This window comes from Daucus carota, chromosome 4, assembly GCF_001625215.2.
Source record: "Daucus carota subsp. sativus chromosome 4, DH1 v3.0, whole genome shotgun sequence".
Taxonomy (NCBI): Eukaryota; Viridiplantae; Streptophyta; class Magnoliopsida; order Apiales; family Apiaceae; genus Daucus; species Daucus carota.
The window spans coordinates 20,995,236-21,022,224 of record NC_030384.2 but is presented as its reverse complement, the minus strand read 5'-3'; the positions used below and the strand labels follow the sequence as shown (position 1 = coordinate 21,022,224).

The following is a 26,989-nucleotide window of genomic DNA, read 5'->3' as shown; positions in this document are numbered from 1 at the left end:
TGAAAGAATCAACATGTCCGTTGTATCCTGTTTTTGATATTTTAAGAATACAGCATAACTCCGTCATTGTATATAACTCCGGCATGTCCGTTCTAATGATATTATCTCCCGCTTTAGCTAAGAAAATTTATAATTTGCCGGTAAAAAAAAACTGCATGTACAGGAATTCTGGGGACAAAGACAACCACATATAAATACTAAAAATTAATTAGTTATATACTTTTCATACAACAATGAGATTTAAAATAATTATTCTTCTCCTCAGCATCTTTTATTTGCTTCTAGCTTATTTGGTGCTTTCTTGCTGATATTGTAAAGACTGGAGTACATTCATTTTTTAGTTCATGTATAGTCAGTGACGTAAAATTGCACAAAACATATGAGCGTAATATTTATTTTTATTTCTGAGTATGTGAATGTGTATACAGAATGGACCAATGTGGATTGTCCTTAACAAAGAGGAGGAGGAGGAGCCAAACTACTTGTGACTTTACTGGTTATTATAAATATTGCATTTATCATGTACTTGGTGTTACATACTCTAGGTATAAGTATGCATAGTATACACCGAATGAGGGATAAAAAACGTCGTAGACAAGATAACTTAAATGCATTAATCAATGATGGTGACATTGCTTGTAAGAATGAATTACGTATGAATAGGAAAATCTTTTATACACTTTGTGAGATGGTTAGGGACAAAGGTGGACTAAGAGGGACTCGAAATATGAGTGTGGAAGAGATTTTAGCTATGTTCCTGTATACATTGGCTCATCATAAAAAAACAGGACAATAGGAAAATATTTTCACAGAAGTGGAGAAAGTGTCAGCAGACAATTCAATCTTTGCCTCCTGGCGGTTTTAAAGTTGCATAATCATTTACTAAAAAAGCCCATTCCCATAACAGAAGATTGTGATTCTGATAAATGGAAGTGTTTTGAGGTACCATTTATAAAATTTGGAATTTTAATTTTTAACTTAAATAAATTTATTATTTAAAGCTATAAACCTTTGCTTGTATATTACAGAACTGTTTAGGAGCCTTAGATGGAACATTTGTTAGTGTTCATGTGACAAATGAGGAGAGGGCACGTTATCGAACAAGAAAAGGGAACCTTCCAATGAATGTATTAGGTGTATGCACACCCAATATGGAATTTGTGTTTGTATTGCCTGGTTGGGAGGGTTCTGCACATGATGGTCGTGTTTTAAGAGTTGCACTTTCTAGGCCTAATGGTTTGAAGGTGCCTCAAGGTAATTTTACGACTAATTAAGTCAGTTAACTTAATTGTAATTAATCTTTACTAATAATTCATATTATTGCATTGCAAGGTTGTTACTACTTGGTAGATACTGGTTACACTAACTGTGAGGGGTTTTTAGCACCTTATAGAGGTCATCGTTATCATCTGAAAGAGTGGGGAGATCATCAACCATTGAGTGCAGATGAATATTTTAATGTAAAACATTCTCGAGCAAGAAATGTAATTGAAAGAAGTTTTGGCTTGCTGATGGGAAGGTGGGGAATTTTAAGAAGTCCTTCATTTTATCCAGTCCGCACCCAAGCTCGTATAGTGTCGGCATGTGTTTTATTCAGGATGGATGCAAATAGTCAGATTTCTACTATTGGAAGAGGGAAAAATAAGCGCTTTTGAAAAAAAGAGGAAGAAGAAGCTTTAATTAACTGTTTGTTAGATTTGAGTGCTGACCGACAATGGAAAGGTGAGGGAGGATTTAAGAATGGCTATTTAAGTCATTTGAAGGTAATGTTAAACACTAAGTTTCCTGGTTGTGGGTTAAAAGCTATACCACATATTGAGTCAAAATTTAAATGGTTCAAAGACAAGTATGCTGTTGTTTCTGAAATGGTAAACAAAACATCCGACTTTCAGTGGGATGATCAGACAAAAATGATACAATGTGAGAAACAAGCTTACGATGATTTTTGCAAGGTAAATAAATTTGTCAGAACATTGTTAGTTATTTATAATTTGTATTCTTCAACTAATGTACCAATTTTAATCAGAATCATCCTAAAGCTGGAGGGCTGTGGAGGACTCCATTTCCTTATCTTGATAAGCTAGATATTATCTTTGGTATTGATCGAGCAAATGAAATGGCTTCTGAGTTGCCGGAAGACTCTGTCAACAATCTTGAGGACATCGTTAACCTTGCGAATGATGAAAGTGATGATGATAGTCTACCACAACCTCCAGTAAATAAAGAAAAAAAAGAAAGAAAAAACCCCAAAGGGAACGGAGAAGAAAAAATCTGCTCAAATCATAGATTTAACTTCTAATCATATGGCTACCGAATTCTCAGGATTTATGAAAGGAATGAGCAATCACTTATCAACCATTGCGAATGCCATGAGTTCTACAGAGAATCGTGAATCAGAGGCTGATAAAAAAAAAGAAAAATTTACTTCCTGAGATAGCAATCAGGGCTGCTTGTTTGTTTTCCGCAAATCCAAATCAAATGGATGTTTTCTTTTCGAGCCCCTGATGATGAATGGAAGAAGGAAGTGGTGCTTGATATATTGTATTCTAATGATGCAGCACGTCATGATGTGCCCTGAGATCATATGATGATCATTATTTTTGTTTAAACTTCATAAACTACATAGGTTTATGATTTGAATTAATTAGGACTGAGTTTTTGTAGAGCTCGTACATTGGTTTATGGGTTTTTCCTGTTTTAGGATGGACTTAATTTGGATTTATTTTTATTTTGCACATGTTTTCCTGTTATCTTGTATTTTTCCTTTATGCAGGTTACTAGCAGGTCTGTTACTGTGTTCTTACTTTTTGCCTCCAATTCAATATTTTTCCTAATCCAATATGTACTGCCAGTTTCATTTTCTAGTTTCTGAAAGCTCTCTAATAGTGCAAACTTAAATTGTTCTGGTTTATAGCTTCTCGTATTTTTGTTTACAGGTGTCATTTCAGGCATTGACAGAGGTATTCTTGTATTAGTGTCTGACTGCAGGTTTTTTAATGCTTAAGGTGGACATAACCGTGTGCTTTTAAATGAGTTTGCCGCAATGTAGAGTAGAACATTTTCTACTGTTATTCCTTTTTAATGCTTGTACAAGAGATTTATCCATATGTGCAGTATGTGTACTTGGTCATTTGAGGTTATATCTCACTACTTGTTAACTTTGATTGTATTACCAGGTAACTTTTACAGGATACGCAGTGCATTTGCGCTTGGTGCTAAAAAAAACTGGCAAGATTACTTGATTGCGCCAGTGAAAGCATATTTTTAGAATATAATCAGTTTTTTTATGAATACATGGGAGAGACATGGTAGTGGTATTCGGTCTAATGCACCAGAGGTTAATAATTTTTATCATTAAAGGATCATGTATTAGTATAGTTTCAGAACATACTTTTATCATTACATTGTAAGCGGTTCTCAACAGATTGATTCCATGTGATCATGGTTTTATAGTCAGGGTGGAAAGTCCAATCATGCAACCTAATTTGTTAACAGCTTGATACCTGATTCCTTAATATTGTAAACCAAACACTAGGTATTGGAATCATTTTCCTTCTAGAATTTAACCAAACACATGGGATGAGGAATGATACCCTAAACCCATACCTCTCTAAACCAATCATACCTTTATTTGAACCAAACGGGGCCTGAGAGTACCGTGTAGTGTATTATACAAGGTCTTGTTATTATTACTAATATTAATAATATTTATAATTAAAAAAAATTCAATTATATATTTGGATTTTCAGTCAATCACAGTTAAAATCGAAATCAAAAATCAAATTTTAAAAATTTTCATGTCAAAAATCGAACCAAATTATAAAATTTAATTAACAGAATCAAAATTATTTTGATTATTGCTTCGGTTATCAGTTAACTAATAAGTATGTATAAATTTAATTTGAAACCCAATATAATTAAAAAATTAATATAATTGTTCGTATGAGTGTTTTTATAATATTTGTATTGGGTATTATTTTGACAATAAAAAATATATATACCATATAATATTTTCATCGGAAATTATTTTTTCAAATTAAATTGATCGATAATAAAATTCTAATATATTTATATTATTGATCAAAATTTAACTTGTGTGATGAAAGTTAAAAAAAAAAAATCTAACTCACAAAGGATAGGTAATAGAGCAGAGGAGAAGAAGTAAGAGGGGACAACTGACTATCAAGTTCAAACCCGAAAACAATTTGTTTGCACAGAAGGGAGTATGAGGAGGAGTTTGGGAAAATTGTTTAGGTCACGAGGAAAGTCATCCTTGAGTACTTGAACATCTGCGATAGCAACAAACAGCACCAACGACATCAGGAACTTGAGCTCTTACCCTAAACTTCCAATACGCAACTGTGAAGGTACTCACTTCAAACTAACATACACATACTATTCATCATTAACTTTCCAACTCAAACCCTATTCGTGATGCTTATAAGATTTCTTAATTGGGTTCAAACAGGAAGTGCCTCTAAATATTTAGAACAAGTAATGTTAAATGAAGGTCCCAGAACTTATGCTAGCAATGAAATCCAGGGTCCTTTTAATCAATTCGTACAGAAGGGGGATACTATTAATCTTAATGATCTTCTCTTCACCGAGGAAAGGGATTATCTAATCAAAAATAACAATGAACGGGTGAGTATCCTCTTTAATTGTTACCCATACTTTCTTTTTTGAATGGTATACTAGTACCAGGGGTGCCTATGAGTCGGATAATTATGCAGTAATCTAGTTTTGTTGTTGTTGCAGCTTTGAAAAGTTTGACACTCTGGGTCATAATTAAGTTTTATGCATACAGAGATAGAGTACCATTTTTAGGATAATATAATATTATTAATTTGAGGTGTATATAGATTTGAGAAATTCAGTAATCGATATTGCAGAATCTTTAGGATTAAGTTGTGATCCCTAAGTGCATGCATATTGAATTTACTTTTGTAATCAAATGGTAGGGGCAACCTCGTATGCAGCCTACAAGTATTGACGTTATATATACACGGTAACACAGATCATTGGGCAGCATAACAATCCCAGTACTCACTGTCACACTGCAATATAGTGTACTTCTGATTACATTATTAAGACTTAGTTCTACTGGATAAATTGCACCTTTGGTGTGTAACTTAACACTTGAGTGCTTTATATTTTGTCCAAACATAAAAATTTGGATGTTAACTACTAGGTAGTTAAAAATTTGGATGTACCAACTACTAAGTAAATGTGGTTACGAAATGCAAATTATTGTATTGCAACTTTGTTATTGTTGTTCAGGCTTTGTTTTTAAATATAACCCGTCGACCCGACCAGTGGGCACCCCTTGCTAGTACTATATGCTAATCATTTATACAAAGTTCCTCTACAGGTTAAGGCTGAGCACTTCGAAGGCAAGGTTGTAGCTTTGTATTTTTTGCCATTGCCACATCACACTTTTGATTACAACATGATAAAGTGGGATGCATCATTTGTAATGGATGAATACAAAGAGCTACAACAACACAACAATTTTGAGGTCGTGTTGGTTCCCGTTTCTGGAAAAAGCTCATTCAAAGATTCAACTGATTTTCCTCAATTTGTTTCTACCGACTATCAGCATCATTTTGATGTATTGTTTTCTTACATGCCTTGGACTGCCATCCCAATTTTTGATGTAGCATTTAGGGAACGTCTTCAAAAAAGCTTTGGTTTGTCCCATCGATACATTTACTCTCGCCAAATGCTTGCCATTGTTGATCCTATGGGAAAGGTTTTGCAATATGATTCTTGGAATATCTTCTTTGAGTATGGAGCCTTGGGTTTTCCTTTTAGTGATGAAAGAATAGAATATCTGAGGGAAGAAGATGATGATGTTATCAAGCAACCATCATTGAAGAAATTGTTGACTTCCCCTCAGCGTGATAATGTCATTTCAAACGAAGAAGATCAAGTATTGTTTTTCTTCATTTGATTACATCATGTACTTTCATTATGAGAATATTAGTTGATGGAATAAATAACCCTGTAGATGCAGCCACAACCAATAGAATCCATTCAGGAAGATGAATAAAAGCACACACTAACACTTTTAATGTTACAGAGAACATAGTTTCTTGAAATTTGTGAAGGTTACGACATTAGAATTATATGGATAATCAATTAGATGCATGTGCATTGATAGATGAATAGTATTATTAACTAGTGTTGATATATGAATTCCTAGGTGCATGAATAAGCTTCTCAACTCCTCTCCTTTGACCGAGAAGATTTCTATAGAAACTTCATGAAGTTGGTGAAAATTTTCAACACTAATGTAGGGGTTTTTTTAATCTGCATCAAGCATATAATTAGTTGGACATTGTAAGGAATACATGTATAACTTTGCATTATAATACTAATATTAATTACTCTATATCATTTTCTGACGTAGTCAATTTTAAATTCTAAAATATTGAAAATGGTAGAAAAATACTCATCCTGCTTGTATTTATTTTTGATCTTCCCTTAGCTTAATCGTTCTGCCAACTACTATTAGGTACCCATTCACACTTTGGAGGATAAAGTTGTGGCCTTATATTTTTGTACTGGTACAAAGTCTCTGGGGAATATTGAGTTTTTTCAAGAACTGAAGTTGGCTTATGAAGAGCTTGCACAAGTAGGAAACCTGTTTGAGGTTGTGCTAATTTATGGCAGAGAGTTTGGGTACTCCAGTGATTGGCCAAGTGAAGAATTATTTTTGGAGGAGCTTAAGGGTATGCCTTGGTTGGCATTGCCATATCAAGACCCAAGGTGCAAGAAGTTGAATCGGATTTTGGAAATATCATCTAGTAAGCAAGATGCACCTGGTTTTGGCGGCCTTGTAATGTTTGACCCTCGTGCGGAATTTATGGAACCATTTGGGTCTCACATCTTTTGTTTGTATAAGATTCATGGGTACCCATTCACTCGTAGAAGAGTTGCACAGCTAGAGACTGAAAAGGTAAAGGACCTGAAACTGGAGATGATATGTGAACAAAATAGTGTCCGGAGAATGAAAGATGGGGCCCAGGTTAGTCTAGTTTTTTAATATCTTGATGCATGCTTTAAACTTTCCCTTGTCTTTTTTAGTTCAAACAAAGTTCTTCATAAATCCCCTAATATTAGTATCCCACATTATTTTTGTATTAGTAATGAAGTAATGATCTCAAGTTTTTCTATTTTTTAACTTGTCAATTTCAATTCTAAGGTTCCCCTATGTCAACTTGCTGGGAAGAGTATCATGCTTGTTTTGGAGCATGAAGATAGAGACAGTTATGAGTCGCCAAATGCTGATTTCCTTACAATGTTAAAAAAATTGTACCGCAAGGTGAAAGGAACTTGTCATGAGTTTGAAGTAGTTCGTGTCTTACTAGGTAGTGAGGAGTCCGCAACGAGTAATCAATTCGTTGGACGAATGCCTTGGTTGGTGTCACAAGCAAGCGAGTGGATACATGCCAACTTAGGCTCCTATATCTGGCACAACAAGTCTCTTGATACACTAGTCTAATTTCCACTGTTTGCCTTTGATCAAGATGGAAAACTTGTCAGGAAAACAAAGTATCCTACAATTGACGATACTTGTTTTCCCTTTACTGGGTATGATTTAGAAGAAGAGGCCTTGGCTCAATTAAATACTCAATTTGAGTGGAACTACTGAGACTACAAAGGAGGGAGCATCTACTCGCACAGTGACTTCAAGAAAAGTGTTGACTTATCAAGGTTTTTATTAGGTCGTTAGATCGATAATTGAGTTGTTATATTTTTGCATGCTATGTATTTAAGTTGATAACAGTTTAGCAGTTTAGTTAGCTCTACCAGACTGAGACATTTATCAATTATTTTGCTAAACTTATTGGTCATATTTGTCATGTGTTTTTCCATAAAAATCCCTGCACCATTTAATTTTGTTTGCTTTCACATTGATTCTTTTTTCAATTATAAAAATGGCTACATAGCATTCTTTCATCTCAAATAAGAATTAATGAAGCAAAATTTCCGTATAAAAGGGCTTAAAAACATATTCAAGACAAAGCTACTGTTTTTATGAAACTAAAAGGTGTGTTGTTATATGGAGCATAAGGTCCAGGATATATTGATCTTGTAAAAGTTAAAAGATGTGAAACATCCGAAGTGACATGGTAGGAAGCGCTAGTGTTGAAGAGGCATAATGTGCTACAGGTTTGAATGCTATGTTCATGAAGAAAGCGAGTCAGGTTTCAGACGCTCTTTGTTGTCTCATCATTGGTAACCTCATCTGCTTTAAGTAGCTGCGAGCCATCTCTACTACTGTTCTGTTCCTACGTTCCACCACACCATTTTGTCGGGGCGTATAAGGAGCAGTGTAATGTCTCTCTATTCCTGCTTCTTCACAATACATTTTAAACACTGTCGAAGTAAACTCCCGTCCTCGATCCGTCCTGAAGACCCTTATTTTTTTCTTGTCATCCTCGACTTGAGCTCGAAACTTCCTAAACACACCAAAAGCTTCGTCTTTACTCTTTAACATGTACACCCACATAACTCGCATAAAATCATCAACTAACAGAAAAAAGATTTGTTTCCACCAGGTGTGATTGGATCAATTGGACCACATAAATCTCCATGTACTAACTGCAGAGCTTGTGTTGCACTGATACTTGATTTTTGTGGAAAACTCTTCTGACTTGTTTTGACTTCAGACACCCAATACACACTTCATTTGACAAGCCTACATTGGGAAACCCATGTACCATATTTTTCTTGTTCATCAATTCATAGACTGATAATTTACATGCCCCAAACGTGTATGCCACAACCTAGACACCTTCTCTGTTTTAGACAATAAACACCCTGGTTTGACGAGTTTTGCAATTAATATATATAAACGATTTGGCGAGCGTTTTACTTTCATGAGAAGTTTTCCTTTATCTTCAAACACCCATAGAAAATCTCCCTTAAGAACCACTTTATTCCCATCCTCCGACATTTGACCCAGGCTTATTATGTTACTACAAAGTGTGAGAATATATAATACCTCATAAAGCTTTCTTTCTTCTCCATTTTTGCATCTGAAAATAATCGAACCCTTACCTTCAATCTTCACGGGTGAGTCGTCACCAAACTTCACCAACCCAGTGATCCCTTGGTCTAGTTCAACAAATTTTTCTTTATCACCAGTCATATGGTTGCTTGCTCCGTTGTCCAAGTACCATAGGCTTGAAGCTCCTTCACTCACTTTAACACCACTTGCTAGCTTTGGTTTTATCTCTCTTGTTATATCTTGTTTTGTATACATATCTGCATATCATATATTTATCTTAACATTTCTTATGCAGGAGGGATTTTTCTTGATCTGAGGCTAGCGACATGCTGTGTTATGTGTAAGGAGCCTATACACACCACTATCCCCAACCTCCGGGTTCATAGCTTGTAGACATCAAAGATTCGGGACTTCAAGAATGAAATGTATGTGACTCATCTGAATAACACTATCCATACATTTCCTAACAACATCATGAGGTTAGAAGATGAAGCAAATGAGGTATACTTTTAATCCTTCCTTTATATATTAAACTTCTATACAATTACTAGTACCTATAGCAATACTAGTCCTAGGAGTATCAACACACTGAGTGAGACCTGTACTAATACTCACAACTTCATAGGCAAAATCGGATTCTTTGATCTTTAGAACTTTTTCTGTAGCAATTTTAGAAAAGGGTTTCATTGACATCTTAGTTACAGGATTACACAGAACTCATTTTGAAAATGAGTTGCATGATTACAGATAACCCTACTATAGGGCAAAGCGAGACCTGAGACTATTACCAGCTACATGCAGACAAAGCCAAACAAACTAATAACTTACTACTACCTAGAACAAGCATCTTAGAACCAGAACAACTTCCTAGAGCCAACTGGGGAAAACAAGCACTACTATAGATGAGAATGCAAAGTCAAATCCAAGATGAGAGAATATAGTTTCTATCTTTACCCTCTTTGGATAATTGATCCGCGATATAATTTATGGACCTCTCCACAAACACCAACCTTACTTTAGTGATCCATTTGCTTAGCAGGCCTAAATCTGAAAATTTACATGCACTGAAATGATGGACCAGCTTACTAGAGTCCGAGAAAATCGCTAGCTTGTTTTGTTTCACATGCTCTGTCTGTAGGAGTTTAGCATAAAATGAAGAGCTTCTAATTCCGTGTCGAAAACCGTAGCCTGAACTGCAGGACCAGAAAATATAAACTTAATACCACCATCTTTGTTGTGGTTTCTTCACCTTTCTTATTTGATTTTATTTGAATATTTAGTGAATAATCAAATCAGCCATCCATTTGACTGCAACCATAATTTTCATCTTTTGAAACTATATATGTCTAGTTAAATAATATAATAATGAGATTTTCTTATATATGTCATCATTAGGTGTATACTACTTGCACAAGTTTCCCACATTTTCTGATTTGCCTCTATTGAATGATTTTTTAGCAATGAAATTTTCTTGTACAGATTAGCTTACGTCAGCTGAACTTTCACGACATAAATAAAAGATCTTTGTGGAGTTATTGGTATACTGATGGTCATTTCAAGAAAGACACAGGTTTCATGTCTCGTCAAGTGGTGAAGCATTCCCAGTTTTCTGAGCAAGTAGGAGTTTATGATTATGTTCCCTTGTTGCATTCTACATGTTTTGAACTATTTGACGAGGGACCTAATGACATCCGATGTTTTCTGAAAGATAACGGATATATCACAGGACAATATTATGATTCGAAGAGTTTTGCAGATGTTCTCAAGTGGTATTTCAACGGGCATGATGTTTATATCACGTTCAAACAACATCCTCAAGACTCGTACATTTATTTGGATGAGATTGCAATACTACTCCGCACTTGCGGTAGGATGATCAACCATCCCATGGTCCCGCTAATACCTGATGGGAAGTTTATGCTCCGCCATATTTAGATAGTGATTATCTGTTTTTAAGTTCAGTACTATATGTAGAGGATGATATGCAGCAAGCATTTGATACTTTGGAATCCTGCAACACTATTTTGGCAGCCTTATTTTAGAAACTTTCTTGTCAAGCTTCTACATTAAGTTATGTTATATTTTGGTAGCACTTTTCATATGCCATATTTTGGTAGCACTTTTGATTACTTTTTTCAGCTGAATTAGGCAACAACAAACTTGTAATCTGATGGCAAAATTTCCGTATAAAAGGGCTTAAAAACATATTCAAGACAAAGCTACTGTTTTTATGAAACTAAAAGGTGTGTTATTATATGGAGCTTAAGGTCCAGGATATATTGATCTTGTAAAAGTTAAAAGATGTGAAACATCCGAAGTGACATGGTAGGAAGCGCCAGTGTTGAAGAGGCATAATGTGCTACAGGTTTGAATGCTATGTTCATGAAGAAAGCGAGTCAGTTGTCAGACACTCTTTTGTGGTATAATTTGGTCAGATTACAAAAGTGACAGAAGGCCCCTGGTACGACCGATTGCCTGATGGAACATAATTTTGTATTTGTCGAGCTGGAGCTCGCCAAGTACCCGAGTGAATTGAGTGAGTTGGACCTGATCGGTTTGCCTTGTTGTAGAATGGATACATGGTACGGTATGAGTTCCTTCTGCCACAATGCCCAAAGAAGCTCTTCTTCGAACTCTCCTTCTGTAAGTTGCGTATTCTTCTGCACTGTGTATCTTACTTACACACAAATATAATTATGTGTTCTCATTCCATTCTTTTATAAATACAGCTTGTCGGGTCAACTTTGAGATTCGATAAAAAAAACAAAGTATAAACCATGTTTGTACCCAGATTTTACAGGCGTCAGGACACGACGTGAACTGCACTGACACGACATGAAGTACCGACGACACGACGTGTACATGCTCATAAGGCAAGAGACTAAGTCTTAACTACCCACCTTTTTAGTAGATTATTCAAATTGGAGAATGGATAAGTGGCACTGACTTAGGAGACTCAACATGCACATGGAGGGAAAATAGGAGATAAGAATAATAACTACCTTATCATGATCCTATGTAAAGCATAATGTAACGTAAATGTAATTACGATAACTCAACACAACAAGAGACAGGAAACAATACGTAAGTATAATACAGGAATCTACAGGTTGGAGATTCGATACGAACAGACAAAGACAATCAAGATATCTGAGACGAGCATCCGTCCACTGAAAGAAGTTCATTAATATGTTCAAGCCTCAGTGAAGAATAAAGTTCAATATGTTTCTGCTATCAAGATTGCCTGAAGATCAAGTATCAAAGACCAGAAGATTCCAGTATATTTAATTTGATTATTTATAATCAAATTTATCAAAGCAACATCTAACCCGGAATGACTGATCAAGTCGTTCGTGAACCAGACCAGTGCACCAGACGTCAGGACATACGAAAGCATTCAGTGGATTTAATCAACGAATTAATTGATCAAGTCAATAAAGCTGCTCCAGAATTCCTTGATAAAAGAACTTATTAATTAGATATATATATATATATATATATATATATATATTAATTGTGAATTATTTGAATTTAATTAAATTCAAGTAATTAATTAAACACAATTAATTATAAATATATGTATGTATATTTAATTATTATGCAAAACTGGAAGGCTTATGAATTTGACTAAGTGTTTTAATACAGGGGAAGCTTCATCACTGATGAAGCGCAAACTTTGACTAAGTCAAAGTTTGCGCCTCATCCTTCCTTTAAAAACACTTAGAAATATTCTAAGTGACTCAGGGGTACACACTGTGAAGGAAGCGCAAGGTTTGACCTCAAGTCAAAGCGCCAACTTTGACTTGAGTCAATCTCATCTAAATTGTCTAAGGCAACACACAGTGATACAGTGGTGCTCAAGTGAGGCGCAACCTTTGACTCACGGTCAAAGTTTGCGCCACAACTCTCCAACCATGTCCAAGGCACAACTTCAGTAAATTGTCTAAGGCATCACAGTGGAGTACTATAGGGCGCCAAGTTTGACTGGCGCCAAGTTTGACTTTCCTTTTCAAGCGCAAGTTCAAGCAGTTGTGGAGTTAGTTTTATTTTTATAAAACGAATCCGTCCAGGACGAACTCAAGTCGTTCAGGACGAACTCGTTAACCATGGTTAGTTGTTGGAAAGTCTATAAATAGGGCTTTGTGTTTTCATTTGAAAACAACTACACACTTTGTAAGTGCACACACTATACACATTCTCGAGAGTTAAATTAGAAGATCGTATTTATCGAGAGTTTGTAATAGAGTGATTGTAGTCTCTGCAGCCGACACTTGTGTTGGAATTTGTAGCACCCGAGGATTATTTCTAATACAAGAATATTCCCCGACTTGCTGGAGTTATTTATTTACGATTGATTTAACATGGACTGAAACAAGATTATCCGCAATTAAATTAAATTAAATCGAAGAAATTGGTACGACGTATTCAACCCCCCCTTCTACGTCTGATTGGACCTAACAATTGGTATCAGAGCCAGGTTGATCGATATACAGATCTGAGATCCGTAACCAATCTAAAAAGCTAGCTGTCCGTACAATCGTAATTTTATCTGATAACAATGTCGACACACAAGTTAGGAATCAAAGTACCTCCATTTGACAAGGATGACTACAACAACTGGAAGATGAAGATGTTGCTGTACATCAGAGTTGCTAATCCCATGTTCATTGGGATTCTGGAAAATGGTCCATTTGTGCCTATGAAGATTATTCCTGAATCTGTTGAAAATGGTGTTCGTATTCCACAGAAGTCTGTTCCCAAAGAGAAAAGTGAATACACTGACACTGATAAGGAATATGTTGCACAGGATCATAATCTGCAACTCATAATTGTTGAATCAATGACCAAGACAATGACACATCTGATACTAAGTCTAAAAACTTCAAAGCAGATGTGGGACACTATTGAGGCATTGATGGAGGGATCTGAAGAAGTCAGGGAAAACAGATACGATATGCTAATTGCCAGATATGAAGCATTTCAGGCAATACCTGGAGAGAACATTTCTCAAATCTACGAGAGGTTCATGTTGTTATTGAATGAACTCACCCTGCATGGAAAGACTTATCCACAGAAAGAGATAAACAGAAAGTTCTCATTTGTGATGCCACCCCATCTAGTTGTAAAGACAGAGACCATCCGGGAAAGAAGCGACTTCAGGACTATGACTTTGGAAAAGCTGTTTGGAAAACTGAAGACGTTTGAGATGGAACTTGAACAGAGAAAGATTATATATGGTGGTGGATCAACAGAATCCAAGAGTATGGCCTTACAGAAGACCACTGCACTGATTGCTGATCAACCATACTTTGGTTATCAACAATTAGTTGAATATGGTATCAATGATCACACTGTTGCTCAGAGTGATTGTTCATCCATCAAAGCTGACTATCCTTCTACCATTACTGAGATTGTAGAAGCTGAAGTTGATGAAGTTTCTGAAGAACCGGAGGATGAGTTCTACACTCAAGAAGAGCTGGAGCAGCTGGAAGATAAGTCAATGGCTTATATGGCTGCAAGGTTTAAGCATATCAAGTTCAGAAAGAACCCCCGGTACAAGAAAGCTTCTGGGAACAAGTTTCAGGGTAAAGGAGGATACTCAGGCTCAGGGTCAAAGAGTACTGGCAGTTTCAAACCAAACATGTATGACAAGAGCAAGGTCAGATGCTACAACTGCAATGACTTAGGGCACTTTGCTACAGAGTGCAGGAAACCCAAAGCAGCTCCTGTCAGAAGCAACTCATATGATAAGAAGAATTCTTATGAGGATCTGAAGAAAGAAAATGAGAAGCTAAAAGCTAAGTTGGAAGCAATGGTGGCCAAGCACAAAGGAAGGGCTTACATTGCTGAGGGAAAAAGCTGGGATGACACAGATTCTGATGATGAACCTGTCCAGAGCAATTATGCTTTTGCATTAATGGCTGACACTGTCGAGGAATCTCCATCTCAGGTATCTCCTGAAATTTCTGTTGATGACATGACTACTGCTGATTATAAAAAGACTATAAATGAACTAGGTCAAGAGATGTATAACTTGCACACTAGTTTATTAGCTTCAGAATCAGATAACAGTAGCCTTTCTCTAAAGATAGCTAAACTTGAAGAAAGAGTAGATGAATTAGCTTTAGAGAAACTCATAAACACTAACCTTAAAGATAGAATTGAATATCTAGAGAATAAGGAGAAGTGTAGTGCAGAAATTGAGGAGTCCCTTAGGTCTCAGATTGCTGACCTAGAAACTAAGCTGAGGGCCTATCAGAATTCTGCCTTTCTACAGAAAGAGATCTTGGATAGTCAAAGGGTTGATAAGAAGGTTGCTATTGGCCTTGACTATAGTTCTTTGGAAAGAGCCAAAAGAAAGAAAAGAAAAGAGAATGAAGGCATATTTGTTTCAGCAGGAACTGAGAATGCTCCTGAAGGAACAAATATACCTAAAATTCTGAAGAACACCAAGACCCCTATCTTTAGAATGGCACAAACGGAACCTCTGATAGAAGAAGACCTTGTCATCAAGGAAGAGTTGAAAAATGAGGAAGTTGTTAAGCCTCAAGTAAAACAGGAATCACAAGATGTACCTTCTAATTCCCAAGTCAGAGATGACTCAGATAAAACTGGATTAGGAAGTACTAGTTCCAACAAAAAGAAGAACAACAGGAATGGCAAGTTAGATCCTAAGAACTCCAATTCTAGGAATTCTAATGCTAGAAAGGTGTGTAATAATTGCAATTCTACTAATCATCTTACTCATGCATGTAAAGTGATTAAAGTAGATAATTCTGTTTCTAGCATGCCTAATACTGTTAACATGAATGCTGTTCATTTGCCATGTGGTAAAGTAGGTTGCATGCTCTGTGCTATGAATATGATGTCTGCATGTTTTACCATGTTAAATGCATCTTTTTCTGCACCATCTACTATGAATATGAATATGCCTGCACCTTCTGTTGCCCCTGTGGCAAAGACTGCTAGTCCTTCTAAGAAGAAGGAAACTCCCAACTCCAAGTCTAAAAGCACTTTTGCTAAGACTAAAAAGGAGAAGAGTCCAGTCACCCCTGAACAAGCACATGTTAAACCAGTTTCTGTTGATAATCCTGTTTCTACTAAATCACCTGGACCCAAGAACGTCTGGGTACCAAAGAAAGTTTAATCCATTTGTGAATGCAGGGCACAGGAAGGAAAAGTAAAGTTGTGTGGGTTCTTGATAGTGGTTGTTCAAGACACATGACTGGAGAAAAGTCCCTGCTCACAGATGTGGTGATGAGAACCGGCCCAATTGTAATCTTTGGAGATGACAGCAAAGGTTTTACAACGGGATATGGTAAGCTGAAAGTTGGAAATGTCATCATTGAAGATATCTCTCTGGTGGAAGGACTTAAGCACAACTTACTGAGTATCAGTCAGTTCTGTGACAAAGGATATGACGTAATCTTTAAGAAGGAAGTTTGCTTAATCCAGAACCGGAAGAACAAGGATCTTACACTTCGTGGTGTAAGAAAATCAAGTTTGTTTATAGCCGACATAGACTCAGCAAGTAAGGGGGAGGTCAAGTGTTTCTACACCAAGGCCTCTGCTGATGATAGTTGGTTATGGCATCGGAAGCTCTCACATTTGAACTTTAAGACTATGAACTCTTTAGTCAAAAGAGAACTTGTGAGAGGACTGCCACAGAAAGAATTCTGTCAAGAAGGACTCTGTGATGCATGTGAAAAAGGGAAGTCAAAGAAAGCATCACACAGGAGCAAAGGCATGACTGATATTGGTTCACCCCTTCAACTGATTCATATGGATCTGTTTGGACCAGTCAACATTCCTTCTATATCAAGGAAAAGATATGCTCTTGTGATCGTCGATGACTACTCAAAATACACATGGGTATTATTCTTACATTCAAAGGATGAAGCAGCACTCGTCATCATTGATCATATCAAGAAGATTGAAAAGGAAGCAGATCTTCCAGTAAGGGCAATCAGATCAGATAATGGAACAGAATTTCGTAATGCTGTTCTTAATGACTTCTGTACTGATAAGGGCATCTCTCGTCAGTATTCAGCTCCAAGGACTCCACAACAAAATGGTGTCGTAGAAAGGAAGAACAGAACCTTGATTGAAGCAGCAAGGACTATGATTAGTCAATCAAGACTTCCAATCTATTTCTGGGCTGAAGCTGTAAGCACTGCTTGCTACACTCAAAATCGTACCCTGATTAACAAGGATTTGGATAAGACTCCTTATGAAGTAATGGCCAACAGAAAACCATCACTGAGTTACTTTCATGTGTTTGGTGCAAAATGCTTTGTGTTAAAAGAAGAGCATTTGGGAAAGTTTGATGCCAAAGCTGAAGAAGGCATATTTCTGGGTTATTCTTTGGAGTCTAAGGCCTACAGGGTTTATCTGATCAATGACGACAAGCTGATTGAAAGCATCAATGTAAGATTTGATGATACCAGACTCCCAAGTCTTCAAAAGGAAAATGAATCTGATTCTCTGGAGTTTGAGAATTTAGAAGACATCTACTTAGGAGAAGATGAACCTGAAGCTGATATAAGAGATCCTAATGCAAATGAAGAGAATGCTGATCCTGAACCATCTGGAGGAAGTATTGGCAACAATACAAATGATCATCATGATCACAGTGGTCAAAGTGGAGGATCATCAAATAGAATCTACATCAGCTCAGGGGGAGTAAGTCAAAGTGGATCCACTAGTCATCACACTCAACACAACTATGATTTTGGTGAATCATCAAGATTGCATCTGCCAAGACAAAGGGTATGGAGTAGAGACCACCCTGTTGAACAAATCATTGGTGATCCAGACACAGGAGTACAGACTAGAAGAGCAACTCAGAATGAATGCAACTTTGCTGGATTCTTGTCTCAGACAGAACCAAAGAAAGTTGAAGAGGCTCTAAGTGATCCAGATTGGGTATCTGCAATGCAGGAAGAACTCAATCAATTCGAAAGGCAGAAAGTTTGGAAGCTGGTGCCAAGACCTAAAGGAAAATCTATAGTTGGCACTAGATGGGTTTTTAGAAACAAACTGGATGAAGATGGTATTATTACGAGGAATAAGGCAAGACTGGTTGCAAAGGGTTATTCACAAGAAGAAGGAATTGATTATGATGAAACCTATGCTCCAGTTGCTAGGCTTGAAGCAATCAGGATGTTCTTAGCATTTGCTGCACACTCCAACTTCAAAGTATATCAGATGGATGTGAAAAGTGCATTCCTGAATGGTGATCTAGAAGAGGAAGTCTATGTTGAACAACCCCCTGGGTTTGAAGACAAAGAATTTGAAGACTTCGTATACTTTCTCTTCAAAGCACTCTATGGCCTGAAGCAAGCCCCTCGAACCTGGTATGACACTCTTTCCAAGTTCTTACTTGAAAATGGTTTCACCAGAGGTATCATCGATAAAACTCTTTTCCATAAAAAGCATAAGGATGATATAATTCTTGTACAAGTATATGTCGATGACATTATATTTGGTTATACTAATGATTTTTTGTGTGAGAGATTTGCTAAGTTAATGCAGAGCAAGTATGAGATGAGCATGATGGGAGAATTGTCCTTCTTCCTAGGACTTCAAGTCATTCAGAAGCCTGACGGTATTTTTATCTGCCAATCTAAATACATCAAGGATCTTCTGAAGAAATATGGAATGGAAGAAGCATCTACTGCCAAAACCCCTATGCCAACTGCTGTCAAACTTGATCAGGACAAATCTGGTAAGTCAGTTGACATCACGAAGTATCAAGGTATGATTGGCTCTCTCTTATACTTAACTGCTAGTAGACCAGATATCATGTTCGCAACTTGTTTATGTGCTAGATTCCAGGCTGATCCTAAAGAGTCACATCTTATAGCTGTTAAGCGTATTTTTAGGTATCTTAAGGGAACCCCCAATCTAGGGATTTGGTACCCTAAAGATACAGGTTTTAATCTGGTTGGCTATACAGATTCTGACTTTGCAGGATGTAAGATTGATAGGAAAAGTACTTCAGGAAGCTGTCAGTTTCTTGGACGAAGGTTGGTGTCTTGGTATAGCAAGAAGCAACACTCCGTGTCTACGTCTACAGCGGAAGCTGAATACATAGCTGCTGGAAGTTGCTGTGCTCAAATCTTGTGGATGAGGAATCAACTACAAGATTATGGACTCATGTTGGATAAAATTCCGATTCTGTGTGATAACACGAGTGCCATTGCCATTGCCAACAATCCTGTTCAACACTCCCGGACAAAGCATATTGATATCAGGTATCATTTCCTTCGCGAGCATGTCATGAATGGAACAGTAGAGTTACACTTCGAACCTACTGATCAACAAATTGCAGACATCTTCACTAAACCACTAGACGAATCCACTTTCTCTAGACTGGTTGGTGAACTTGGGATGTTAAATATGTCTAATTAATTAGACAAGAAATAACTGCAATTTGTTCGTAAGTTCACAAGTTTTAAAATGTACATATTTTCAGGACTTGTGAATTTACAAAGTGCATCCAGTATTTTACATAATTATCTGATAATTAGTTTTAATTATTTGCCATGATTTATATGATTTGCATGATTTTATGTGATTATGTGATTAATTACTAAGTGGTAGATATTTAGACTTAATTTTCTTGAATTATTTAAGTGCTTATATTCAATTAATGAATATTAGTGTTTATTTAACTCATATTTTAATTATATTTGATTAATGGATTTGAAGCAATTCAAATTATTTTAAGTTGACCATTAATTAAACTTTAATTAAAATATTTGCAGCATAAATAATTTAGATTTTGGTTGACTAATTTTAATTTGGTCCAACTTGATTTAAATTATCTGTGAATTCTTTCAACAGTTTATCGGATTATTTTGTTTTGATCAAAATAATTTGATAAAATGACTGAATTTTCGCTCTATTATCTATTGAAGCGCAATGTTTGACTTCGTAGTCAAAACTTGCGCCTCTAAATGGTTTAAATGAGCTGTTTGTGACTTGGAGTTAGAATATTTTTCATTTTCACATACTGGTACACTAGTAATACATACCTAGCGCAACGTTTGACCTGGTCAAACATTGCGCCAAGTATGTATAGCCACTGTACATATGTGTGTGGTTTAGAATTTCGTCTAAGTCACCTAAGGGCAACTCTGTCATTTCCTTTCTCGCGCTTTGAGTGTTCGCTGTGTACACTATGGAGGGCAGTTTTGTCTTTTCAAAACTTGCGCCTCGGTACACTGTATGTGTATATGTGCACGACTTGTATCTTTTTCCTTCATCTCTTCAGCCATATACATACACAGATATATACACTCCACAAAACCTCCCATCTGCCATTTTCAAACACGAACTCGAGATTGTTTAATCGAACAAAACACCACCAAGATCTTGTCCATTTGCTTTTCTGAAACCAGTTTTAGAATCCCCTTGACGAGAGCTTTCATTACATATAAATCTTTTAACGATCCGTCGTTGTTTTTCGTTAGGGCTTTTTCGAAACCTTTCACATTCAAGGACTGTTTTGTACGTGTTTTTAGCTTCGATAATTTGCGAAACCGATACCATTATTCTTAGAATTTCAAGAAGTGTAACATACTGTAATTTCATAGAAATCTGAAATTCTTGGAATTAGGGTTTTACGGAGCGTTATTAATTAATTATTTTCGTGACATAAGTTGAAATTTGTTCGTTATTATTCGTGAAACGAAATTTATAATCATTTTTAATTTTAATTAAAAATGGCTGCAAATTTTGAGATTCCGAAAACAAATTTCACTATTGTTGAAAATAATAATTTAATTACGCAAGCGAATTATCGACGCTGGGTTCGATACATGTCAGAATTTTCTTTTGCTAGGTTTGCTATGACTGAGTCTGTATACCTTAACAAATCTCTACTTCGAGATTTTTTGTCCTCTATCTCTGTGGTAAATGAAGAACAGGTATTTGGACTCAAATGCGTTATTCAGGGACGAACACTGACGATCACTGAGAACACCCTGAACACTGCTCTGCAACTTCCAACAGAGAATTTTGAAGATGTTCCAGATAGAGCTGAAAGGACAAACTTCTTCTTTGCTATCCATTGCCAGAGGGAAAATGGTGATCTTCCCAGCAAAATGTACGTGAAGCATTTACCTCGAGAATGGAATTTCTTCTTTAATTCTATTTCTCATGTATTTGCACCAAAGACTGGAGGGTTCCATGGCATCACAACCTTCAACCAGGAGATTGGAATTGCAATAGCTCAGAATACAAGGATAAATCTGGGACACATGATCATGGGAGCTTTTCAGGACTCCCTAAGGAAACACAGAAACATACTCCTCTATCCTAGGTTCTTCCAGATTGTGCTGAATCAACTGCTGACTCCTGCTGAAAGAGCTGTCTATCCCAATATAAACAATGTTATATGCTCTTTCATGTCTACCAGGGTCATCTCTATGCTGGAAAACCATCAGAACTACACCAACAATGAAGATGTGGTTCTTCCGGAGGCAATGCAAGAATTCCTGAACAATCCAAATGTGCCTCCACCCCACATTCACAATGTTGCTGATCCAGTGGTTCAGGAAGAGGAGGCCCCTGCAACTCAAAGTACTGAAGTCCCTGAGTCATCTCATCAAGCTGATATCCCTGAGACTCAAACTTCACAAATGGAAGAAGAGGTGATAGTGGAAGATGCACAGACATCCTCAGATGACAATGCTCAATCTGAAGGAGAGGATTCACTGCAAGACAACTCCACTGATTCTGAAGATGAAGTGAATACTCCGGTTCAAACCACTGCAGCTGATGTGATGGTGGATATTGATGAACTCTTCACCAACACTTACAATCCACTGCTACAATCAGGTATTCCTTCTGACTCTGACAACTTGTCCTTCGATGCACCTGATTGGGTTCAGAATCTTTTGGATTCCAATCAGCTTTCACCACCTATCACTAGTGCCAATGAATTTGAAATCCCCCAAATTCATAACCAAGGCACCACTTCACAAACACTTGAAGCAGAAACATCTCAACCCCTCAGCCAACCACTTCAAATAATTGAGAGCGAGGGAGAAAGTGCCTTAAGTGCACCACATAAGGAGTTTGTTTCTGAATCTGCAGCTCTGTCTCCTAGTCAGGAAAGGAGAATAGAACCTGAGACAACTGCAGAACTGTCTTTTTCTTCACCACCTCAGCCAAACATTACTCCAATGCACAGTGAGGTTGCACACACGATCGAAGAATTGACGGTGGCTAACACTTTGTCGTCCATGTCAGGGATAGACACTGTTGTTTCTGATCCTATTCAGGGTCAAGTGCCTTCACAGGCTTCTGGGGGAAACTTGGATGAATTGCCACATTCTACATCCTTGTCTACCCCCCTGGGAGGAACATTTCCAGATCCTTCAAAGGACTCTTCACCTCTCGAAGGTGAACGGCAATCTATTTCTGAGCCCTTCATATCAGGGAGTGAGCCAGTTATAGAGGACTTGTCACAAAGTCTTTCGCCGTCAAAGGCAGTTGTGGGAAACCAGGGTGCTTCGCCAATTCAAGGATCACATCCTTCGAGCCCTGTGTCTACCCACCCTGAGATTCCAACTCAGGATCCATCAAAGGACTCACCACTTTCAAGTGGTCGGCAACTTGTTTCTTATGACTCAGATTCATCTGACGAGGAAACCGAGGACGAAGGCTTACGAACCTTCATTGCACCTTCTGTGACCTCTCTAGAAGAGGCTAAGAAGATTTCTTCTGCAGGTACATCTATGGATGCTGGAATATCTTTGAGTGAGAGGGAAACACCAACAGAACTTGCTATACAGAAACCCTCTGACCCACTGAGTGTTCTAGCTTTGAGTGAAACGAGGGAAACACCTACAGAACGTGCTAGTGAGAACCCTACAGCCCAACCTGCAATTGAATCTGCTATTCCAACTGTATCTGTGACAGAATTTGAAGCTCTAAAGTTCAAAGTTCACCATCTAGAAGCTGAAAATCTTGTTCTACGGGAGGAGTTAGTAGAAATCAAATCAACAATGGAACAAAGGTTAGCTGCCCTGGAGGCTAAGTTGCTGGCATCTCAACCTTCCAGAGAGGATTACTCAACTGAGGGGGAGAGAGCAGCAGAAAAAGCAAAGGGAAAGAGGGTGATAACAGGGGTGTCTGAAGAACTGATTGATTCTGCTCTTAGGCATCAATTCAGTTACAGTCATGATGAATACATCCCTGAGTTTGTGGATGACAGGGTGATTAGGATGGTTGGTGCTGAGAATGAAGATCTTGAAGAAGGAGAAATCCCAGACGCTGAAGTCTTTGCTGATGAACTTGCATATCACAATGACATCTTTCCTGCTGAAGAGTTTGAAATTGCAAATCCACAAGACATTGCTAATGTTGCTAGGGATTATGCTGAGCAAAGGAGAGCAAGGGAGAAGTTAGAAAACCAAAGACGGATTCGAAGGGAAAGGAGACTTGCCAACTTACATAAAGAAGGAGCTGAATGGGATGCTGCTAGATCTGTGTTTGATTTTCCAGAGGTCACTCAAGATAATGATGATGACGAAGTAAAAGATATCTTTGACTCCTTCAGGAACAACTACAAGGATTTACATGATTATCACGAGGTGTTAAATGATATCATTTCTACTGTGTCTGTTGCTGTTCTTCCCAGGAGAGGATGGATGGTGAACATATCATTTGAGCTACAGAGAGAAGGCCATGGACTCAAGCATGTGTCAATTCAGTTTCTCAGAGATCTTTCTTTAACTGAGCTGTTTGTGGTAAGAAACAAGATCAGCTCAACCGGCAGAAAGCATAATGAAATATTCAGAGATATGGTGGAAGGTTGGATATCTGATATTGGAGTTGAAATTCATGACAAGCCTTCAGTTATCAAGTATTTCAAGGATGGTATGATTCAGAGTATTGGACTCACTGATGAAGCATTATCAACATACAATCCTCGTATACTGAAATATCTGGAAGCTCAAGTCAGGGAGAAGTGTTCAAGGACTAGCAAGGGAAGATTAACTGCTGAACTGCTATATGCCTATCGTCTGAACTTTGCTGCTCTGAGAGACTTAGACTTATCAGCCATCAATCGTCAACCACCATATCCACTGCCTCCACTCAACCCTGAAATTCCTGAAAATCCAAATGCACCTGTTGTCACTTACAATCCTACATCTGTACTATTCAAGAAGAAGAAAGACTCTGAAGTCACTGCTATACCACTCACAGAGATTGGAAGACTCAATTCCAAAAGAATCACTCGTGCAGTTGCAGCTGTTAAGTGGTCAGTGGTAAAAGAAGATAAGAGTGTGCTCAAAGATTTGATTGATCTTCTGGAAATAAGAAAAGCTGTAGAGACTGTCCACAACACTTCTAGAGTTCGTGCTCATCCATCAAGGATCATTATGAAAATTGAAGGAATGGAGATGAATGTCACTTTTAAGAAGTTGAAGAAGATGGTTCACCTGCAAACTTTAGAGAAGATGAAGAAAAATCTAGAGCAACCTCCACCTGAGAATACAATGGAGCAAGTGGCACTGAGTACCATTACAGCAAGGATTGAAGAGATTGAAAACAAGCTTACTCAGAAGAGAGTAGAGGAAGCTGCAAAGAGGAAAGCTGAGCAGAAGCTGATTAATGCAAGAGCCAAGAAACCAAGGAAAGATTAGTTCAGGCTAGAGGAACAAATGGCTGCTTGTATTTACTTTTAATTTCTGGAAAATGTAAGATATAATCCAGACTGTACTTAGTATTATTTCCTGTTAAGTTAGTATGCTTTTTCATTGTGTCAGTTGAGTTATCCTCTTAAAGGATTTGCTTGTCGAACTCTAACAAACAAATAGGGGGAGATTGTAAAGCATAATGTAACGTAAATGTAATTACGATAACTCAACACAACAAGAGACAGGAAACAATACGTAAGTATAATACAGGAATCTACAGGTTGGAGATTCGATACGAACAGACAAAGACAATCAAGATATCTGAGACGAGCATCCGTCCACTGAAAGAAGTTCATTAATATGTTCAAGCCTCAGTGAAGAATAAAGTTCAATATGTTTCTGCTATCAAGATTGCCTGAAGATCAAGTATCAAAGACCAGAAGATTCCAGTATATTTAATTTGATTATTTATAATCAAATTTATCAAAGCAACATCTAACCCGGAATGACTGATCAAGTATATTATCAAGCAAAGGATTCAAGGAATTATTTCAGTTCGAGTCGTTCGTGAACCAGACCAGTGCACAGGACGTCAGGACATACGAAAGCATTCAGTGGATTTAATCAACGAATTAATTGATCAAGTCAATAAAGCTGCTCCAGAATTCCTTGATAAAAGAACTTATTAATTAGATATATATATATATATATATATATATATATATATATATTAATTGTGAATTATTTGAATTTAATTAAATTCAAGTAATTAATTAAACACAATTAATTATAAATATATGTATGTATATTTAATTATTATGCAAAACTGGAAGGCTTATGAATTTGACTAAGTGTTTTAATACAGGGGAAGCTTCATCACTGATGAAGCGCAAACTTTGACTAAGTCAAAGTTTGCGCCTCATCCTTCCTTTAAAAACACTTAGAAATATTCTAAGTGACTCAGGGGTACACACTGTGAAGGAAGCGCAAGGTTTGACCTCAAGTCAAAGCGCCAACTTTGACTTGAGTCAATCTCATCTAAATTGTCTAAGGCAACACACAGTGATACAGTGGTGCTCAAGTGAGGCGCAACCTTTGACTCACGGTCAAAGTTTGCGCCACAACTCTCCAACCATGTCCAAGGCACAACTTCAGTAAATTGTCTAAGGCATCACAGTGGAGTACTATAGGGCGCCAAGTTTGACTGGCGCCAAGTTTGACTTTCCTTTTCAAGCGCAAGTTCAAGCAGTTGTGGAGTTAGTTTTATTTTTATAAAACGAATCCGTCCAGGACGAACTCAAGTCGTTCAGGACGAACTCGTTAACCATGGTTAGTTGTTGGAAAGTCTATAAATAGGGCTTTGTGTTTTCATTTGAAAACAACTACACACTTTGTAAGTGCACACACTATACACATTCTCGAGAGTTAAATTAGAAGATCGTATTTATCGAGAGTTTGTAATAGAGTGATTGTAGTCTCTGCAGCCGACACTTGTGTTGGAATTTGTAGCACCCGAGGATTATTTCTAATACAAGAATATTCCCCGACTTGCTGGAGTTATTTATTTACGATTGATTTAACATGGACTGAAACAAGATTATCCGCAATTAAATTAAATTAAATCGAAGAAATTGGTACGACGTATTCAACCCCCCCTTCTACGTCTGATTGGACCTAACATCCTACAATATAGCCACGTCTTGATGGGAGTTAAGGGAGTAATTATATAATGAAGTTACAATCTAATTATTCATTCTCTAAAGATATATTTAAGCTACACACAAGGCTGATGCTCGACGTCTTGGCTAAGACATGATGTGAAGATACTCGACATGACGTGAAGGTACTCGACATGAACGTAACAGCATGAAGAAGAAGTCTTGTAACGATCCTAAAAGTTAAGAGGGGGTTGTTCTTTATCCCTAAACTATAGGAGTAAGTGGAGAACGTGCATAAGTGCTGAGGGAGGATAAATACTCATGAGGAGGAGAGGTACACAAGTGATACATATCATCTACACACTTCTACATGCCCGCGACTTCATCTTCTACCCTATATCACTCATATAGCCTCAACCAAGCTTAAGATCATACAAATCAATACACGTACATATACATACATTAACATACGATAGCTAGGCTTCTTCATCTTCTATACTCTGAGATCTACATCTTCATCTCCCTCAAGTCATCCTGCCGACGAGTACGCACCGCCGCCGACGGGAACACCTTCTGATGACGATGACATCATTTATTTATATTTGTATCTTGTTTTTATCACACTTGTAAGCTCATACTTCAACATTATAGTGGAT

General features: G+C 37.2%; 2 protein-coding genes across 2 annotated transcripts; both read left to right on the top strand.

The window, feature by feature from the left end:
- The first annotated feature begins 784 nt into the window (after nucleotides 1-784).
- Nucleotides 785-2,737, top strand: LOC108217007 (uncharacterized). Its single transcript, XM_017389859.2, has 4 exons — nucleotides 785-942; nucleotides 1,029-1,254; nucleotides 1,333-1,952; nucleotides 2,027-2,737. The coding sequence occupies exons 2-3, from the start codon at nucleotides 1,122-1,124 to the stop codon at nucleotides 1,653-1,655; spliced, it is 456 nt and encodes a 151-aa protein (XP_017245348.2). The 5' UTR covers nucleotides 785-942; nucleotides 1,029-1,121; the 3' UTR covers nucleotides 1,656-1,952; nucleotides 2,027-2,737.
- A 1,424-nt stretch (nucleotides 2,738-4,161) lies between these two features.
- LOC135152010 (probable nucleoredoxin 1-2) lies at nucleotides 4,162-7,840 on the top strand. The gene is made up of 5 exons (XM_064091336.1): nucleotides 4,162-4,367; nucleotides 4,469-4,644; nucleotides 5,372-5,932; nucleotides 6,518-7,030; nucleotides 7,208-7,840. Exons 2-5 carry the CDS (start codon nucleotides 4,498-4,500, stop codon nucleotides 7,505-7,507), a joined length of 1,521 nt encoding a protein of 506 aa, XP_063947406.1. The 5' UTR covers nucleotides 4,162-4,367; nucleotides 4,469-4,497; the 3' UTR covers nucleotides 7,508-7,840.
- The last annotated feature ends 19,149 nt before the right edge of the window (nucleotides 7,841-26,989 follow it).